Source organism: Centropristis striata, chromosome 13, assembly GCF_030273125.1.
Source record: "Centropristis striata isolate RG_2023a ecotype Rhode Island chromosome 13, C.striata_1.0, whole genome shotgun sequence".
NCBI lineage: Eukaryota > Metazoa > Chordata > Actinopteri > Perciformes > Serranidae > Centropristis > Centropristis striata.
In genome coordinates this window covers 11,810,507-11,831,242 of record NC_081529.1, presented here as the reverse complement: position 1 = coordinate 11,831,242, position 20,736 = coordinate 11,810,507, and the positions used below count along the sequence as shown (strand labels likewise).

At 37.5% G+C, this 20,736-nt stretch overlaps 3 gene segments (V, D, J or C); all 3 read right to left on the bottom strand.

The window, feature by feature from the left end:
- Nucleotides 1-9,464: 9,464 nt before the first annotated feature.
- LOC131983013 (Ig heavy chain V region 914-like) lies at nucleotides 9,465-9,909 on the bottom strand. The segment is given in 2 exon segments: nucleotides 9,465-9,775; nucleotides 9,855-9,909. Coding segments are annotated over 2 exon segments (366 nt in total).
- A 6,213-nt stretch (nucleotides 9,910-16,122) lies between these two features.
- Nucleotides 16,123-16,584, bottom strand: LOC131983012 (Ig heavy chain V region 914-like). The segment is given in 2 exon segments: nucleotides 16,123-16,448; nucleotides 16,536-16,584. Coding segments are annotated over 2 exon segments (375 nt in total).
- Nucleotides 16,585-17,848: 1,264 nt separating this feature from the next.
- Nucleotides 17,849-19,533, bottom strand: LOC131982838 (immunoglobulin heavy variable 3-11-like). The segment is given in 2 exon segments: nucleotides 17,849-18,387; nucleotides 19,491-19,533. Coding segments are annotated over 2 exon segments (471 nt in total).
- Nucleotides 19,534-20,736: the final 1,203 nt, after the last annotated feature.

Genomic DNA, 20,736 nt, shown 5'->3' with positions numbered 1-20,736 from the left:
TTATGTTAAATTGTGACACTGAAATATTTTCTGACTTTATTTTTGATACAGAAAGTTTTTAATTTTTTCAAAAAAAGATTTTATTTCTCATATTTGAAACGTCTGTGTTCCACTGTTGATGTTGGCAAGTTTTTATTCAGCCATGTTTACCCTTGTTCGTCTTTATACAATATGTTGGGAAGTTGCAATAAATATCAATACAATATGTTCTATGTCCCTTTGTGTTGTGTCTCTTCTTCGTCTGTCAAGATAACTGAACATTTTGGGAGTCTTGAGGCATTGCCAACCTTACAAATCTAATTTGTAAATGCTTTATAAGCCATAGATAGTGCTCACTTTAGATTAGCTCACACAAAATACTTAATTAACGAGTAGTTAGTGCTTCATAACAGCCTCAATTCATGAATCCCTGCATTAATAACTGTTAATAGGACATCCATTGAAAATGAATTTGTGAGTTTTTTTATGGAGCATCTGCTAACACAGTCACTAATCATTAATACATGTCTGAATAGTGGATGTGCAAGTGCATGCAGAAATGTACATCTAAATACTTTGTTCATCATTTACATACACTTTCTAAATGATATTACAAACCACTGACAAATCCTATATAACTGGTTAGTAAGTGATGCAATACTTGATTTAGAAATGGTGAATCCATCATATATAAAATATGAAAATGCAATCATTAGGACATTATAGATGAGCTTATTAATGAAGAGTAAAACATTTATAATTGTGATTATAAACCACATAGTAATGAGTATTTACGGCAGAAACATGCTTTATAAATGATGAATTCAGTATTTACTAATCCATAACTAATGTGCTTATAAATGATGAATAAAACATTTTTAACTGTGTTTATAAACTACGTACTAATGTTAGGTAATGTCAGAGAAATGCATTATATATGATAAATTGAGTATTTATTAATGCTTAACTAATGCTTAATAGTGTGTACTCATTATAAAGTGTTACCCATTTATTTTGCTCAGCAATTATTTTATCGTTTTTAACCCGACAATACGGGAAGTCACAAACCACAGCATCAACTGTTGCTTTCACAGTGTATGTTTGTGAGTGTGTGTGTGTGTGTGTGTGTGTGTGTGTGTGTGTGTGTAAAATAATGATCATTTGATTGCTATGTTACTATTCCTAAAATATAAAAAAAAAACGATCTGTATCAAGTATTAAGCTGTAGTCCAGTCCAGTGTTTGAGTTTGTGTTGAGATCAATGAGAACAGCTGATTTGTGTCTCATTTTACTAACAGAGGAGAGAGAAACTTGACACTGACTGCCCTCTAGTGATTTTATACTAGAAACCACAACATTATAGATGTGTGTTATCATGATGTGTACAATGCAAATAAATTATTAATAGATTAATACAATTAATAAATAAACTAAAAAATATAATAGAAATCTACCGAGCACCTCTTAATGCTTGTGCTCTGCCAACCCAGTAAGAATGAGGACTGTAGTTTTTTGTACAGCTGCTCAACCAACTCCAGTCACTGTGAGTCTCGAGCACAATAATAAACAGCAGAATCTTCAGTCTTCAGACTGTTCATCTGCAGATACACCTGCTTTCTGCTGTTGTCTCTGGAGATGGTAAACCGCCCTCTGACTGACTGAGAGTAGTAAATGCTGCTGCTGCCATCACTGTGAATCCAGGAGATCCACTCCAGTCCTTTTCCAGCAGCCTGTCTGATCCAAGCAGCGTGTATATCACTACTGAAGCCAGAATATGTGCAGGTCAGTCTGTGGGACTCTCCAGGTGTTTTAACCACTGGTTCAGACTCAGTCAGTGTTTGACCCTCAGTACCTGCAGACATTTAAACACCTCATTAGTTACTGTAATGCAGACATATTGTTTTTGTCAGAAAATTATTGTTCTTACCTGCCCAGTTAATTGACAGGATGAGAAAAACAAGCAAATAATCAGGTGTGATCATTGTGAAACCCAGTTGTCTCTGTCCAGTCTGCAGTGTGTATGTCAGTGATTTAGTGTCTGTCCTTCACTCTGCAACACATATGTAGAGATGGAAGACGTCACAGATTTGCATTGACTCCTCCTCAGAGACAAACACCACATCTCATGCATGTGTTTAAAAAAATTTTTTTTTTAGAGCTAACTTAGACTGTAATTGTTTATTCTGCTCACCAGTTAATAATGAGTCATACTTCTACTGGATATATCATGGATACATGTTCAAATGTTCAGTCCCCCAATCAATGACGGGAAAATGTTAATGAGCTCTTGGTAAATATAACACTAAGAAACAGGAAGTCACAAACAACAACATCAACTGTTGCTTATAGTGTGTGTGTGTGTGTGTGTGTGTGTGTGTGTGTGTTTAGAGACAGACTCTCCTTCTTGTCATCTGACTTCTTATCTTCTACTGCCACCTGTTGGTACTTGTGAGAATAACTAGTTTGAGGTTTTTGTAGAGCCTCTCTGCTCTCAACATGTCAGAACAAGTCAAATCTTTGCTTTCTGCTTTTCACATTCCCAGAAATTAACTTCAGTTCAACATCATCAACACACTCAGAGAAACATGGTGTCAATGAAACGGTAAATATCCTGTTTATCTGAATGTCAATGTTAATCTTTGAGTTTGTTGTAATAACCAATAAATTGTCCTTCACGTGTGTTTATTAAAAAAAAATGTTCACAACATAATTCCAAGCTTTGACTACCTGTGACAGGACAGTCCATCCCTCCTTTACAGCCAACACTTTCTGTCAGTGACTGTCTCTGTCACATCTGTCCTGGTTTTTATACAGCTCTGTGGCTTCCTGCATCACTGTGGCTGTCGGGCACAATAATAAACAGCAGAGTCTGCAGCAGTCAGGCTGTTCATCTGCAGGTACACCTGGTCCACGTTGTTGTCTCTGGAGATGGTGAAGCGATTCTGGACTGATGTGGACTAAGTTTTAGTGTCTCCACTCGGAGCAGAAATGAAGGCAACCCACTCCAGTCCCTTTCCTTCAGGCTGTCTGATCCAGGCCATAGCAGCACCACTATCAAATATTCCTGCATATGTACAGGTCAGTTTGTGTGATTCTCCGGGGCCCTTCACCACTGGTTCAGACTGCGTCAGAGTCTGACTGCTGACACCTGGAGAGAGAAACAGTCTGATCAGAACATGATAATCGTAACACGACATATTTTAAATAAAATAAGCATCAAAAGGATCAAACTGTAGTGAAAGTCTCCACCTGCCCAGCAGACAGTTAGAAGCAGCAGTCCTGTCCTATAGTCCATCATGTTAAACTGTGTGTCCACTGTCCTCTGTCCTCCTCTCTGCAGTCAGATAAGTAGAGGTGGAAGACATCTGAGTTTTGCATTGACTCCTCCTCACAGGGAGGAAATCACTGTTTATTCTTATGTGACCATTTTACAGCATTTAAACATTCATTGTTTGTACTAATGACAGATATAATTCAGGATTAGATAATGTTGAGATAATTAAAGGGACTCTGTCTTTTTCTGTGAGTGATGTAACATCATGAGGAGAACAATAAACTCACTTCATAGTAAAGTATTTAAAATGTAATGTGGATGTATTAAAGTGATTTTGCACGTGTTGATAAAACTCAGATATCATTGAGATCACTTTGCTGTTTGTTGTCTGTAGAGGTTTTTGTGCAGCTGCTCCACTGTCTTCAGTCAATTTGAATTTGAATACATTTTTTAAAATGTGCATTCAAATTTGCATAATCATAAAAATAATAGCTGTTTGATTAGTTAAGCATTTTCATTAAAGCCATGAGATGGTGCTATGTATCTCTGTAAAGCAGAACAACTTCATGATTCATGTCCAATATATGCTTATACATTATATTTAGTAATTTCTTCAGTTGTGAGGCCTCCCCACCACCTGACTCTTCTTCACTGAAAGCATTGAGAAGTATTCATGAATCTGTTTCTCTTGTCCACAGCAAAGGTTAGCCTATGATTTATGATGAAGCTCTGTTACATACAGTAGAAGACAGAAGCTGTTTCCATCATAATATTCAATTTTAATTAAAAAAAAAAAAAAAAAATCAGTGTGATAATGACTTGGTTTGTTGCTATGTTTTCCATATTGTACCTGCTGATGGCCGTTTTTTTTTAATCCTGCTTTATCATGATAATTTAACAATCAGGAGTACTACATAATGCACTTTTAGGGAAAGTCAAAGACTGGGAGGTTAAAATATTTTTATGAAACAATGTAACGTACAGTTGAAAAATGGCCACAGGTCAATTTCACCTGTTGTCGGTTCTAGTGTTATTAAATATTTAAACCATTTCCTTGTTCCTTGTTAGTCATGAATAACTGCACTACAAAAATGGGGTGTCTAAAAACAAGATAAAAAAAACATAAACACTAAATCTGAGGGAAATGATCTTGCTGCATGGACAGATAATTTCACCAGACAAGATTTCTTGGATTAAGATTAATTCTAGAAATAAGCATGTTGAACACTAAAAAAGAAATAAAGAAATTAACTCTTAAAACAAAATAAATTATCTAACACTTCTAAATGTAAGTTGTTTTTTTTGTCTGTTGGTAAGAACCAAATAATTAATAACGAATGTAACACCATAAAGACAATTCAAACAACACATTAATATAAGGTGTATACAATCCACAGATGATGTTAACTGGATTATGGTGAGAAAACTCAGATATCATTGAGATCACTTTGCTGTTTGTTGTCTGTGGAGGTTTTTGTGCAGCTGCTCTACTGTCTTCAGTCACTGTGTCTCTTCGAGCACAGAAGTAAACAGCAGAATCTTCTGCTGTCAGGCTCTTGACCTCGAGGTACTGAGTGCTGCTGGGAACATCTTCAGTCATGATGAAACGGCTTTGAAAGGAGCTGCTGTAGCTTGTGGAGCTGGAACCTGAGTTCATCTGACCAATCCACTCCAGAGCTTTCCCAGACCTCTGTCGTATCCAGCTAAAAAAGCCGCTCGTCATGCTATAACCAGATATGATGCATGACATCTTCACTGTCTCTCCAGGTCTCTTCCCCTCAGAGGGAGACTGCTCCAGTTTGATCTCACTCCAAACTCCTGGAAGTAGAAACATTTTGATCATTATCCATCAAACTTGTAAATCACAGGTCGGACATTTAAAAAGCACCATTGATTTTCTCACCATGAATAGCAACTGCAAATAATAAACTCCAGATAATTGCATTGTCCATTCTGTGATGAACACTGTAGTTCAGAGCTTTCTGACCTGAGTGTTTCAGAAATATAGAAACGCTCTCAGTTTCTGATGGTGTGTTTATAAGAGAGGAAGAGTTTGCATAGACCTCCCTCTGCAGGTTTCAAAAGGAACATGTGACACATTTCTATAAGTAGAGTATCTCTACAACAGCAGAGAAAACTCAAATATCAAAGTCCTGGAAACTCATTTCTGAACTGATGGAAAATATTTAAACTACAACGATCTACAATGACAATCTTTAACTCACGGTGAAGCTGATTAGAGCATTATTTTCCACATTGGCCCAATTACAAGAGTGAGATTCACCTCTCATTATGTATTTGTGAGGAGACAGAGCTGCTGTTTAGGTTATAGTGAAGTTATAAGATGTATTTGCTCCCCATTAAAACAGGAAAAGTGGTTCCTCATCTTTTCTCCATATAAACAACAGATTCATTTAAAAAAAATGTGTCATGTAAATTTTGCATTGTGGGGAAAAAAGTTATTTTAAGTCTCTTTCATACTGAGTAAAGAGTGTTTATTTTGATAATGTTCACATTTAGAACTTGTTTTTGTGGTTGAGTCACATGGTTGCTGAGTATTTTTGCAGGTCTGTTGGTGGTTTGTATCACTGTGGAGCTACACGGACACAGCAAAATTGGGAGTGTTAAATTTAATATTTTTTCTGAGTTTATATAGTTCTGACGGATTCTGAGTTAAGATTACACGTTGAAAAGTGTTAATATTTTAAATCTTTAATAGTGTTAAATATTTGACACCCTTGTTGTTTTATGACATCACATAAGTGCACTTTTAACTCGAGATTGTGTTATTCCCTTTCACTGTGAGTGTTTCAACCCTAAAATCATGTTATTTCCGTTCACTCGTGATAATTAACATTCATTGTTTTGTTTTACGATACATTAAAAGTGCATTCTGTCTTTAGCATTTAGCATAACATACAAGTCACAAAATCAGTCAACTCCAACTGAAGTGAATCTAAGTCAGGTGTTAACATGTAACTCGCTTGATTGACAAAGCTGGCTGGGTTTTTTTTTATCACTACAAGTGTTAAAACAACTCCAAAAATCAACACTCACCAACTCAAAATTATTAACACTGAAAAAATGGCTTTACAGATTTTGCTGTGTGTGTCCTCAGGCTGCAGATTCTTTCCTGTTAATGTCACTGAGCTTGAAGAAGTTTGTGTGTGGTAAAGGAACTTGTTCTTCAGAGCATTATTTTAATTTAAGCCACCTCCACCCCACTGATGGGAGATCCAGTCCATGGGTTTTCCTTCACACTGTCTGATCCAACCTGTTGCATAGCTGTCATCAGTCAGAGAATAACCAGAGACCTGACAGCTGATGGTCAAAGACTGTCCAGGCTGCACAACCATTGAGTCTGGCTGGATGAGATCAATACTGGAAACACAAATCAACATGATCTCCATCATTCATGTGAATATTCAGTGTTTCTAATGTGTTTATTAGTGTGAATCCAGTGAAAGCTGCTCACAGGATCCAGCTGCCAGCAGCAGTATCAGAGCTACAGAGAACATGGTTGATGTTGAAGCTGAACTGATGTGAGCTCTTCTGTCCTCTCACTGACACACACACACTTCACTTCACTTCTTTATGAGGCAACACAAGGAGGCAGATTTACATACTGTTGACACTAAATCAGCTGACTAAAGTATATTCAAATAATGCTAAATGGAGATGAAACTTCCAGGTGTTGTTCTTCATCTCAAACAAAAAGAAGGTGGAACTTGAATCTCTGACAGTTTAGATTGTTCGGTTTGACTTTGATCATAATGAAGTTGGCTAAAGACTTTTGATTCAGGCATGAAAGCAGTAATGATTCAGATTTTCTCGAAGTAAAAATGTCATGGAAAAGAAGCTGACTTTCAAGGGTTAATTTCTACTGTAGTGAGAAAGTTCAAAGTTTCAATGATAATAACTTCAGATTTTTTAACTGATATAAAATGTTGCTGTAAAATGAGATGAAGAACCTTTGTTCTTAGACTTCCTGTTTACTGTAACAGTGAGCTGGTGTTGAAGTCATTAGTGGTCTGAGGGCTCCTCCTCTGGTGGCTTCATGTTACAAGTGTTCAATGGAAAAGAAAATGTTCGTAACAAATGATGAAGTTAAACTGCAAAAGAAGAAGTGATGACTTTAAAAATGCAGAGAGACTCACATCCAGCTGCCAACAGCAGCAGCAGAGCTACAGAGAACATGGTTTATGTAGAAAGTGACGTGCTGTGAACTCCACTGACAGCCTGATGGGATGTTTTTATAGCTGAGGAACAAGGAAGCTCAATGAGTTTGCATACAATCAAACATATGATGAATTAGTTAAACACAATGAGTCACCACACATATATATTAAGGTTTTATGCAATTGATTCATTTATTGTTTATTTTTTGCTTGCTTACTGCTACAAAGAGAGATATCTGCTGCAGCCAGGATCATGTCAATATCATAAACACTTTAAGTCTGATGTTGCTGGTTGCAGGTTTGAATAAAAGACTTTTAATAGTTTCAGTGTTTGCAGACACAGACATACAGAGAAAAGCATCGAGCAGCAAACAGCTGATCAGGAACTGAAACAAGTGACAAACTGCAGAAAACTAAATCCTTTAGCTTAGTGACAACTATGGTAGTTCAGACATGTAGAATATGTAGCATATTTCACTTTCATCTGTGTCCCAAATAAAAACAAGTCTATGTCAAATATCAGGCAGTGTGGGTTGTACTGAAGGTTTTTATTGTCCAAGTCAAGTCAAGTAGAATATGATCTGATTTCTATTATGGCAAACTTATTCCTGTCCATGAATAGATGCAGCTACATTTTCTTTATATTCAGAAACAGTTTGCATCAAACTCTTAATATTCTCTCATTTTAAGATATTTCTCTGCTGTTAAAACACAACAATCTTTTGATTAGTCGCCCAGTGAGGAGGAACAAAGACAGAAATGGTTATTAATTTATTAGTATTTCTCAGGAAACATACTTAGTAATGTGTGTAATGCAGAGAGAGTCATTTATTAGTTTAAAAAAATGTGTAAAGTAAAACATATCATTTAAGGCAACATAAAAAAAGATAATATGAATAATGAAATGCAGTCTATCATATAAATACAATAAAATATGACATTGTTTTCCTCAAACAGCCAGTAAGAATGAGGACTGTAGGTTTTTGTACAGCTGCTCAACCAACTCCAGTCACTGTGGCTCTCGAGCACAATAATAAACAGCAGAATCTTCAGTCTTCAGACTGTTCATCTGCAGATACAGCTGCTCTCTGCTGTTGTCTCTGGAGATGGTAAACCGCCCTCTGACTGACTGAGAGTAGAATTGTTTACTGCTATCATAGTAGATCAAGGCGATCCACTCCAGTCCTTTTCCAGGAGCCTGTCTGATCCAGTGCATGCCGTAGCTGCTGAATGTGAATCCAGAGGTTGTACAGGTCAATCTGTGAGATCCTCCGGGACTTTTAACTGCTGGTTCAGATTCAGTCAGAGTCTGACCATCAACACCTGTCAGTCAAGAGGATACAAGAAAACATTCAATTCAATAAACTGGTGACAAAAATATGGTCCGTGTAAAATTCAGAAAAGTCTCCACCTGCCCAGCAGACAGTTAGAAGCAGCAGTCCTGTCCTATAGTCCATCATGTTAAATTGTGTGTCCACTGTCCTCTGTCCTCCTCTCTGCAGTCAGATAAGTAGAGGTGGAAGACATCTGAGTTTTGCATTGACTCCTCCTTTCTGGTTGAACGAAATATACATTTTTATGTCATGCCTTTCACCTAACTGATCATATTTGGTGTTATTCTTTAGCATACTCATCTCACTGCATCTTAAAATCCGTATTTCAATACATTTTATTTTAGCTGTCATCACTATCCGTTTTACTGTCGGTCACTTTGTAACTTTTCAACATGCTTTTTCCATGTTTTTGTCCAATTTAAATTATAAGTAATGGGGTATAGCTTCTGTTTTATGAATCAAAATTCTCAATATTTTTCAACTTCTGAAGAAAGTTCAGCTGAATTTATTTAATCTCATCAAAGTTGAATGTTTAACAAGTTATAGGCCTATACATATATGTGGGAAGTGTACAATGATGTGTGAATGAGCTGGTGTTGAAATCATTAGTGGTCTGAGGGCTCCTCCTCTGGTGGCTTCATGAGACAAGGAAAGGTTTTTGACTTGTTGAGTTTTTGTACAGTGTTGCTCCTTCCTGTGTCACTGTGGCTCTCGAGCACAATAATAAACAGCAGAATCTTCAGTCTTCAGACTGTTCATCTGCAGATACACCTGCTTTCGGCTGTTGTCTCTGGAGATGGTAAACCGCCCTCTGACTGACTGAGAGTAGTAGATGCTGCCGCTGCCACTGTTGAAATAAGCGATCCACTCCAGTCCTTTTCCAGCAGCCTGTCTGATCCAAGCGTTCCAGTAATCATTATTGAAGCCAGAATATGTGCAGGTCAGTCTGTGGGACTCTCCAGGTGTTTTAACCACTGGTTCAGACTCAGTCAGTGTTTGACCCTCAGTACCTGCAGACATTTAAACACATCATTAGTTACTGTAATGCAGACATGTTGTTTTTGTCAGAAAAACAGTTATTGTTCTTACCTTCCCAGTTAATTGACAGGATGAGAAAAACAAGCAAATAATCAGGTGTGATCATTGTGAAAGCCAGTTGTCTCTGTCCAGTCTGCAGTGTGTATGTCAGTGATTTAGTGTCTGTCCTTCACTCTGCAACACATCATTCATGTAAATATTCAGTGTTTCTAATGTGTTTATTAGTGTGAATCCAGTGAAAGCTGCTCACAGGATCCAGCTGCCAGCAGCAGTATCAGAGCTACAGAGAACATGGTTGATGTTGAAGCTGAACTGATGTGAGCTCTTCTGTCCTCTCACTGACACACACACACACACACACACACACACACACACACACACACACAGACACACATACACACACTTCACTTATTTATGAGGCAACACAAGGAGGCGGATTTACATACTGTTGACACTAAATCAGCTGACTAAAATATATTGAAATAATTCTAAATGAATTGAATTTTAGGTGATTGTTAGGTTTGATTTTGATAATGAAATTGGCTAAAGACTTGTGATTTAGTCATTTAAGGAGAAATGATTCACATTTTCTTGAAACAAAAATGCCATGGAAGAGAAGCTGACTTTTAAGGGTTAATTTTTTTTTTTTACTGTAGTTGGAAAGGCTTTTAGACATGAAATGATGTTTCAAATATTGTAATTTCAAATTATTTTTTTTAATATAAAATGGTGCTGTAAAATGAGTTTAAGAACCTTTGTTCGTAGACTTCCTATTTATTTTTGTTCAGCTCTACTGATGCTTTGTGTCACTGTTGGTCTCTGGCACAATAATATAATATAATAATATCATAACATTCATAAGATCCAATGTGTGTAGTAGCTGCTAACAGGACCACTTCTCTCCCAGTGTCACCTGGACTAAACTGCAGCCTGTATTACACATAAGAATAATTAATATTGCAAATGCAGTTTTATTGATGGAATGTTAATTTTACATTCTTTTGAGTCTGCACATTAAAGTACAGACTTGTCTCACATGGACTGCTTAAATTTGAATTAAAAGCCAGATATGAAGATGCCAGCCTTGATTCTTTCAGAGAAACAGAATCATACTTGACTTGTCCTCAATACATCATCACCTTGAATCCGCCCTCAGCATGACCTGTACTGCTATTTCCTGGATTATTAATCTATATCTCACTGACAGACATCAAAAAATCAGCCTAACAACTTCATCTTTACCATGTTTATTCTGTCCCAAGGCGTCCCCCAGGGCTTCATGCTTGGTCCTCTGCTGTTTAATTTCTACATGCCCCCTCATCTGTCATCATGACCTCCACTTTCACACTGATTATATCCACCTCTAGATTTCCACCGACTCCATCGTCACTGACCTATCTCCACCTTGACCAACAACCTCACCATATTAATTCATGTATGGACGCCACATTTCTAAAACTGCTCAACTTTTCCTCATTTTCTTCACTCACAAAGTCCTCCATGACCAGGCCTCCTCTTATCTCACCAACCTCCACACCCACACTCCTTTCCACATTTTAGTGACTCTAATGACTCTGAAAATAATCATGTGTTGCTGTTGTCTCTTTTTAATGATATTTAGAAAGAGAAACTGACTGATAGTAAGCATCTAAATATGGACAGTCTATTTAAAATTGTCGAGTGATTGTTTTTTATTACATGATAGTTTTCTTTTTTAATAATGTATCACAATGTGACTCATTTTTCTAATGGGATAAAATATAATTCTGTATATGATTATGAGATCCAATTGCTTAAACTGAGAACCATTTATAAAATAAAAAAAACTGTTTCTCTCTTTACTGTAACATTGAGCTGGTGTTGAAGTCATTAGTGGTCTGAGGGCTCCTCCTCTGGTGGCTTCATGTTACAAGTGTTCAGGCACTGAGGGGTTTTTGTTCAGCTCTACTGATGCTTTGTGTCACTGTGTCTCTCTGGCACAGTAATACACAGCAGTGTCTTCAGGCTGCACATTCTGTCCGTTTAGAGTCACTGTTTTGAGGGAAGAGTCTAAGTTGATACTGAACTTGTTCTTCAGTGAATCTTTGTAGTATGAAGCACCAGTATTTTTCATTCCGATCCACTCCAGTCCTTTCCCTGCAGGCTGTCTGATCCAAGCTGTGAGGTAGCCAAGAGAATGAGTCAGTGTTTCACACAAGTGTTCAGGCACTGAGGGGTTTTTGTTCGCACGCACGCACACACATGCACACACACACACACACACACACACACACACACACACACACACACACACACACACACGCACACATGCACACACACACACACACACACACACACACACACACACACACACACACACACACACACACACACACACAAACACATTTTGAGGTTAAAGGGCATAGTTTGAAATCTCTGAAGAATCTCATCATATTGTACACACACCGGCAGTAGCCCCCGTGGCCCTTTCAAAATTTCCCCAGAGGACATTTTCTAGTTTTAAGATATTTCTCTGCTGTTAAAACACAACAATGATCTTTTGATTAGTCGCCCAGTGAGGAGGAACAAAGACAGAAATTTTTGTAAGTCCATTAGTATTTCTCAGGAAATATTCTTAATAATGTGTGTAATGCAGAGAGTGTCACTTAATTAATTAAAATATGTTAAGTAAAACATATAATTTAAGGCAACATATAAAAAGATAAAATAACTAATAAAAACAGTATATAATATAAATACAATAAAAAATATGGCATGCTTTGACTCAAACAGCCAGAGAGAATCAGGACTGCAGGTTTTTGTACAGCTGCTCAACCAACTCCAGTCACTGTGAGTCTCAAGCACAATAATAAACAGCAGAATCTTCAGTCTTCAGGCTGTTCATCTGCAGATACAGCTGCTGTCTGCTGTTGTCTCTGGAGATGGTAAACCACCCTCTGACTGACTGAGAGTAGTACTGGCTGCTACCACCACCATCAGCAGCGATCCACTCCAGTCCTTTACCAGGAGCCTGTCTGACCCAGTGCATCCAAAAGTTACTGAATGTGAATCCAGAGGCTGTACAGGTCAATTTGTGAGATCCTCCAGGACTTTTAACTGCTGGTTCGGATTCTGTCAGAGTCTGACCATCAACACCTGTAAGGATATAAAAAGATCAAGTAAAATATGCTACGAACACAAATAAAGCTATGTAAGATTTATATCAGTGAAAGTCTCCACCTGCCCAGCAGACAGTTAGAAGCAGCAGTCCTGTCCTATAGTCCATCATGTTAAACTGTGTGTCCACTGTCCTCTGTCCTCCTCTCTGCAGTCAGATAAGTAGAGGTGGAAGACATCTGAGTTTTGCATTGACTCCTCCTTTCTGATTGAACAGTGTCTTGCATTCAATCTCTCCACAAAACGAATTTAATCGTTTGTCTTTCTTCTAACTCATTCATGTTTTTAAACTCAAGTTATTAAACCATTATATTATAATGCTTATTTAACTGTAAAATAATTCTATCTGTGGATAATTACCCAATTCAACATACACATAACACAGTTTTGCTACTGTTTGTAAATTAAAGCTTAATAAATATTATTTTGATTATACTGGTTTCAGGTCATTTAATATGAAAACCGCCTTCTAGATAAAACAACATCTCATGTCTCCTGAAATTATTTTTCTTCAAAGTTTTAAGAGTTGTGTCTTGTGGCTTGTAACTTTTGCTGTTTGGAATATTTCTTGTATGATTAGACCAAAAATGTATTTTTAAACAATTAAAGGTCAAAACAATGAGTTCAACATTTGAAGACATTAAAGGTTAAATGATTATATTATTTGTAAAGTGTAATATTTATCAATGTTTTGTTGGTGATTGTAACTTAAAAGCATTTAAAGAGATTAGAGAGACTCTCCAGGTGTTTTAACCACTGGTTCAGACTCAGTCAGTGTTTGACCCTCAGTACCTGCAGACATTTAAACAGCTCATTAGTTACTGTAATGCAGACATATTGTCGCATTGTCAGAAAAACATTCATTGTTCTTACCTGCCCACTTAATTGACAGGATTGTCATATATGATTGATATTTTTCTTTCATATTATTATAATGATAATGATGACTTAATTAATGATTTCCAAATGATTTTACTGCTATGTTAGTTTGTTGTAAAATTGAACATATTCATTTGTTTTGCTCAGCAGCATTTGGTGGTCCATCCTTGTTCTAGACACATCATGTATAAATGTCCAAATATATTATCAATACCTGCTGTTATTCATTAAATCAACAATGGGAACATTATGAACCATTTTTAACCCGACAACACAGGAAGTCACAAACCACAGCATCAACTGTTGCTTTCACAGTGTGTGTGTGTGTGTGTGTGTGTGTGTGTTTGTTTAGAGACATTCTCTCCTTCATGTCATCTGACTTCTTATCTTCTACTGCCACCTGTTGGTACTTGTGAGAATAACTAGTTTGAGGTTTTTGTAGAGCCTCTCTGCTTCCTTTAACCACTGTGTGTTTGGCACAGTAATACACAGCAGAGTCCTCTGGCTGTAAGTTGGACAGTCTCAGATACGTCATGCTGTTGCTATTATCTCTGGTGACTTCTATTCGTCCTTGCATGCTGCTGGCATAATCTGTTCTACTTGCATCGCTGTAGACACGGCCGATCCATTCCAGAGCTTTTCCTGCAGGTTGTCTGATCCAGTGCATGCTGCAGCAGCTAAATGTGAAGCCAGATCCCCTGCAGGAGAGACAGAGTCTCCCCGGGCTTTTTCACCACTGAACTGGAAGGAATGGACTCCATGCTCTGACCTGTACAACCTGATGAGATGAAAGGAGAGAGGAACCACAGAAGAAAGTGAGACAGTCATGTGGGAAGTTTTCTGGTATCACTGAGCGACCATCAGTCCATGTTGTCTGATCAAAGATCAAACAGCAGTCAGCAGGAGAACTCACAGGGCAGAGAGAGAGCAACCAGCAGAAGAGTGAGTGTGTTGATCATCCTGAGGCTGGAGATGTGACCTCTGATGCTCCACACAAAGTACAAGAGCAGTCAGCAGGACACAAGTACACTGCACACACTGAACATTTGCATCAGCACATCATGGGGAGGGAGGGGCTCCTGAAGCATATTATTTACATTTGTTTATTTGTTGCTGTTATTTATTATATATTCATTTTTTTTGCATGAATTTAGAAAATATAGTTATTCCTTTTTAATGTTTTCTTTGAAGGATGCAGCAGATTTGTTCATCTAAAATTTGACTCAAATTACTTTTTTTTCAGTTTTTTTCCTTTTTAAGTTTTGTTTGATCAGTTTAATACAGAAATCTTAAAATTCTGAAGAAGAAAAAAAGACTCATTGTATTGATTTATGTATTTGTATTTATTTTATTTTAGGATTATTTGAATAAATACCTGAGATTTCAGCAGCTGGTTGAAGAGTTTTTTTTAAGGGTTCAGGATTCAAATTGTGTCCGTTTGAAGCAACAGACACTCAGAGGATCAACTAGTTCAGAACTATAACTATTGTGACAAGATGCAAAATAATAGGTCAGGAACTTTTTTTTCCTGTATTTTCTCTCAAATAATGTACATGAAATTGTTCCTGTCATAATGAAGACAGCTAGTAGACACCTGGAACAATATAGTTAGTTTCCAGATGAAAAACAGTTCAAACCTCCATTTATTCTCCCAATCCACAGTCTTTGCAGTACTCTGTAAGCTAGAAACAGTAAAAAGGCTTGTAAACTAAATGTTGGACAATTAGAAAGTTAATTTAAATACACAAGTGTTGTTTCTTGTTCAGTTGCTGTCTTTAATGAGGAGGTATTATAAATAAAGCTCTGTTATGAGTGTTTGTTCATCTGCAGACAAACCTGCAAGTCAAGTCAAGTAGAATATGATCTGATTTCTATTATGGCCAACTTATTCCTCTCCATGAATAGATGCAGTTACATTTTCTTTATATTCAGAAACAGTTTGCATCAAACTCTCAATAATCTCTGATTTCAAGATATTTTCTGCTGTTAAAACACAACAATGATCTTTGTATTAGCAGCCCAGTGAGGAGAAACAAAGACAGAAATGGTTATTAATTTAATAGTATTTATCAGGAAATATTTTTAGGAACTTGTGTTATCAAGTGTTGTGTTATACAGTCATTTATTAGTTTGAAAAAATGTGTAAAGTAAAACGTAGAATTTCAGGCAACATATATAATATAAATAATAAAATACAGTATATCATATGAATACTATATAAATATGACATGTTTATCCTCAAACAGCCAGTAAGAATGAGGACTGTAGGTTTTTGTACAGCTGCTCAACCAACTCCAGTCACTGTGTCTCTTCGAGCACAATAATAAACAGCAGAATCTTCAGTCTTCAGACTGTTCATCTGCAGATACAGCTGCTGTCTGCTGTTGTCTCTGGAGATGGTAAACCGCCCTCTGACTGACTGAGAGTAGTAGATGCTGCTGCCACTGCTGATATAAGCGATCCACTCCAGTCCTTTACCAGGAGCCTGTCTGATCCAGTGCATGCCATAGCTGCTGAATGTGAATCCAGAGGCTGTACAGGTCAATCTGTGAGATCCTCCAGGACTTTTAACTGCTGGTTCAGATTCTGTCAGAGTCTGACCATCAACACCTGTGTAGAGAACAAACAACATTGAATGAAATAAGTGGGTGACACAATTTAAAGAAACATAGTGTTAATATGTGAGAAACTATCCACCTGCCCAGCAGACAGTTAGAAGCAGCAGTCCTGTCCTATAGTCCATCATGTTAAACTGTGTGTCCACTGTCCTCTGTCCTCCTCTCTGCAGTCAGATAAGTAGAGGTGGAAGACATCTGAGTTTTGCATTGACTCCTCCTCACAGGGAGGAAATCACTGGCCTGGAAATATTTAATGAAACAGGGAAAATAATGTCTAATAATATAATATATAATATCATTATATATAGAATAGTCTGACAATTTTAAGACCACTCCAACATTTGTTCTAAGAATACCTTACAGTTCATTTTGTTTCAGACCATAGACTGTATCCAACACATGAACATACAAGGTTTATTCTCATAAATTGAATTATAACATCTGAGTATCATGACTCATGTGTCTCATCAGTCACTTTGGGCATAAAGTTCTGCACATGAGAGCTTTACATTTATATAAATCTAATGAATCTAATTAGATTTCTGACAGTGAGTTCATTCTTATGTGACCATTTTACAGCATTTAAACATTTATTGTTTGTACTAATGTCAGATATATTCAGGATTAGATAATGTTGTGAGAATTAAAGGGACTCTGTCTTTGTCTGTGAGTGATGTAACATCATGAGGAGAACAATAAACTCACTTCATAGTAATGTACTGTATGTAAAATTTAATGTGGATATATTAAAGTGATTTTGCACGTGTTGATAAAACTCAGATATCATTGAGATCACTTTGCTGTTTGTTGTCTGTAGAGGTTTTTGTGCAGCTGCTCCACTGTCTTCAGTCAATTTGAATTTGAATACATTTAAAAAAAATGTGCATTCAAATGTTCATAATCATAAAAATAATAGCTGTTTGATTAGTTAAGCATCTTCATTAAAGCCGTGAGATGGTGCTATGTATCTCTGTAAAGCAGAACAACTTCATGATTCATGTCCAATATATGCTTATATATTATATTTAGTAATTTCTTCAGTTGTGAGGCCTCCCCACCACCTGACTCTTCTTCACTGAAAGCATTGAGAAGTATTCATGAACCTGTTTCTCTTGTCCACAGCAAAGGTTAGCCTATGATTTATGATGAAGCTCTGTTACATACAGTAGAAGACAGAAGCTGTTTCCATCGTAATATACAATTTTAATATTAAAAAAGTATACCCGCTGATGGCATTTTTTAAATCAACAATCAGGAGTGCTACATAATGCACTTTTAGTAAAAGTTAAAGACTAGGAGGATAAAATATTTTAATGAAACAATGTAACGTACAGTTGAAAAACAGCCACAGGTCAATTTCACCTGTTGTCGGTTCTAGTGTTATTAAATATTTCAAACATTTCCTTGTTCCTTGTTAGTCTTAATAACTGTTGATGTTTTCTTTTGTGGCTGACTAATGTAACATCATAAATACAATTCAAACAACACATTAATATGAGGTGTTTACAATCCACAGACGATATTAACTGGATTATGGTGAGAACATTCAGATATCATTGAGATCACTTTGCTGTTTGTTGTCTGTGGAGGTTTTTGTGCAGCTGCTCTACTGTCTTCAGTCACTGTGTCTCTTCGAGCACAGAAGTAAACAGCAGAATCTTCAGTCTTCAGACTGTTCATCTGCAGATACACCTGCCTTCTGCTGTTGTCTCTGGAGATGGTAAACCGCCCTCTGACTGACTGAGAGTAGTAGATGTAGCTGCTGCCACTGTTGATATAAGCGATCCACTCCAGTCCTTTTCCAGCAGCCTGTCTGATCCAAGCAGCGTGTATATCACTACTGAAGCCAGAATATGTGCAGGTCAGTCTGTGGGACTCTCCAGGTGTTTTAACCACTGGTTCAGACTCAGTCAGTGTTTGACCCTCAGTACCTGCAGACATTTCACCTCATTAGTTACTGTAATGCAGACATATTGATTTTGTCAGAAAAACAGTTATTGTTCTTACCTGCCCAGTTAATTAACAGGATGAGGAAAACAAGCAAATAATCAGGTGTGATCATTGTGAAAGCCAGTTGTCTCTGTCCAGTCTGCAGTGTGTATGTCAGTGATTTAGTGTCTGTCCTTCACTCTGCAACACATATGTAGAGATGGAAGACGTCACAGATTTGCATTGACTCCTCCTCAGAGACAAACACCACATCTCATGCATATGTGTAAAATAAATCCATCATTTGTACCATTTTTTCCAGATTAATATTACATTGATTCTTCCTCCTTTTTTCAATTTCTCAAAAAAGTCAGACAAAAGTGTTGGATGACAAAGTTTCTTGTTTGACCTGTACTGTATGTGACGTCAAGCTGAAGTTTTGACGAGTTAGATTAGAGGAGCTTTAAATAAAGTTGTCAGCTGAATATTTTAATTAATTGAATGTTTTATGTTTGATTAAGTGTGATTCAGTTTTCACTGTGGAAAATGCTTGCAGCATATTATCAGTGATTATTTGTCTCAGTATTTAAATTGAGGATATTGTATCTGAAGTCATTAGTGGTCTGAGGGCTCCTCCTCTGGTGGCTTCATGTTACAAGTGTTCAGGCACTGAGGGGTTTTTGTTCAGCTCTACTGATGCTTTGTGTCACTGTGGCTCTCCTGGCACAGTAATACACAGCAGTGTCTTCAGGCTGCACATTCTGTCCGTTTAGAGTCACTGTTTTGAGGGAAGAGTCTATGTCGATACTGAACTTGTTCTTCAGTGAATCTTTGTAGTATGAAGCACCAGTATTTTTCATTCCAATCCAGTCCTTTCCCTGCAGGCTGTCTGATCCAAGCTGTGTAGCTGCCAAGAGTATAAGAGACCTGACAGGTGATGGTCAGACGTTGACCTGGCTGCACAGTCACAGAGGCTGGCTGAGTCAGCGTTTCACACTTTACACCTGTGGAGGAAAACATGTTGAATATTGAATGAGTGTAATAAGAGTGAACAGTCAGTGTGCTGTGATCATACTGTCAGTGTCTCTGCCTCAGTGAGACTCACAGGATCCAGCAGCCAGCAGCAGCAGCACAGCTACAGAGAACATGGTTGGTATTGAAGGTGATCTGATGGGAGCTTCTCTTCTTCTGCTGCAACTGACAGCATGATATCAAGTCTTTATAGCAGACTGTGAGGAAGTTCACTTTGCATAGAGAAGGACACTGACAGGCTGTAAAGGAAGGATGGACTGTCCTGTCATAAGTAGTGTGGGACTCTCCAGGTGTTTTAACCACTGGTTCAGACTCAGTCAGTGTTTGACCCTCAGTACCTGCAGACATTTAAACAGCTCATTAGTTACTGTAATGCAGACATATTGTCTTTGTACCAGGAGCTTTGTCACAAAAGCATTTATTGTTTTTACCTGCCCAGTTAGAAAAACAAGCAAAATAATCAGGTCTGCTCATTGTGAAATGTGATTTACATCTTTCTGTTATATCATTATTGTAATTGTGATGACTTAAATCATGAATAAATCATTTTCAAATGGTTTAACTGCTATGTTAGTTTGTTGTAAAATTGAACATGTTCATTTATTTTGCTCAGCAGCATTTGGTGGTCCATCCATGTTCTAGACACATCATGTATAAATGTCCAAATATATTATCAATACCTGCTGTTATTCATTAAATCAACAATGGGAACATTATTAACCGTTTTTAACCCGACAACACAGGAAGTCACAAACCACAGCATCAACTGTTGCTTTCACAGTGTGTGTGTGTGTGTGTGTGTTTGTGTGTGTGTGTGTGTGTGTGTGTGTGTGTGTGTGTGTGTGTGTTTACAGACATTCTCTCCTTCGTGTCATCTGACTTCTTATCTTCTACTGCTACCTGTTGGTACTTGTGAGAATAACTAGTTTGAGGTGTTTGTAGAGCCTCTCTGCTTCCTTTAACCACTGTGTGTTTAGCACAGTAATACACAGCAGAGTCATCTGGCTGTAAGTTGGACAGTCTCAGATACGTCATGCTGTTGCTATTATCTCTGGTGACTTCTATTCGTCCTTGCATGCTGCTGGCATAATCTGTTCTAGTTGCATCGCTGTAGACACGGCCGATCCATTCCAGAGCTTTTCCTGCAGGTTGTCTGATCCAGTGCATGCTGCAGCAGCTAAATGTGAAGCCAGATCCCCTGCAGGAGCGACTGAGAGTCTCCCCGGGCTTTTTCACCACTGAACTGGAAGGAATGGACTCCATGCTCTGTCTCACTTTCTTCTGTGGTTCCTCTCTCCTTTCATCTCATCAGGTTGTAC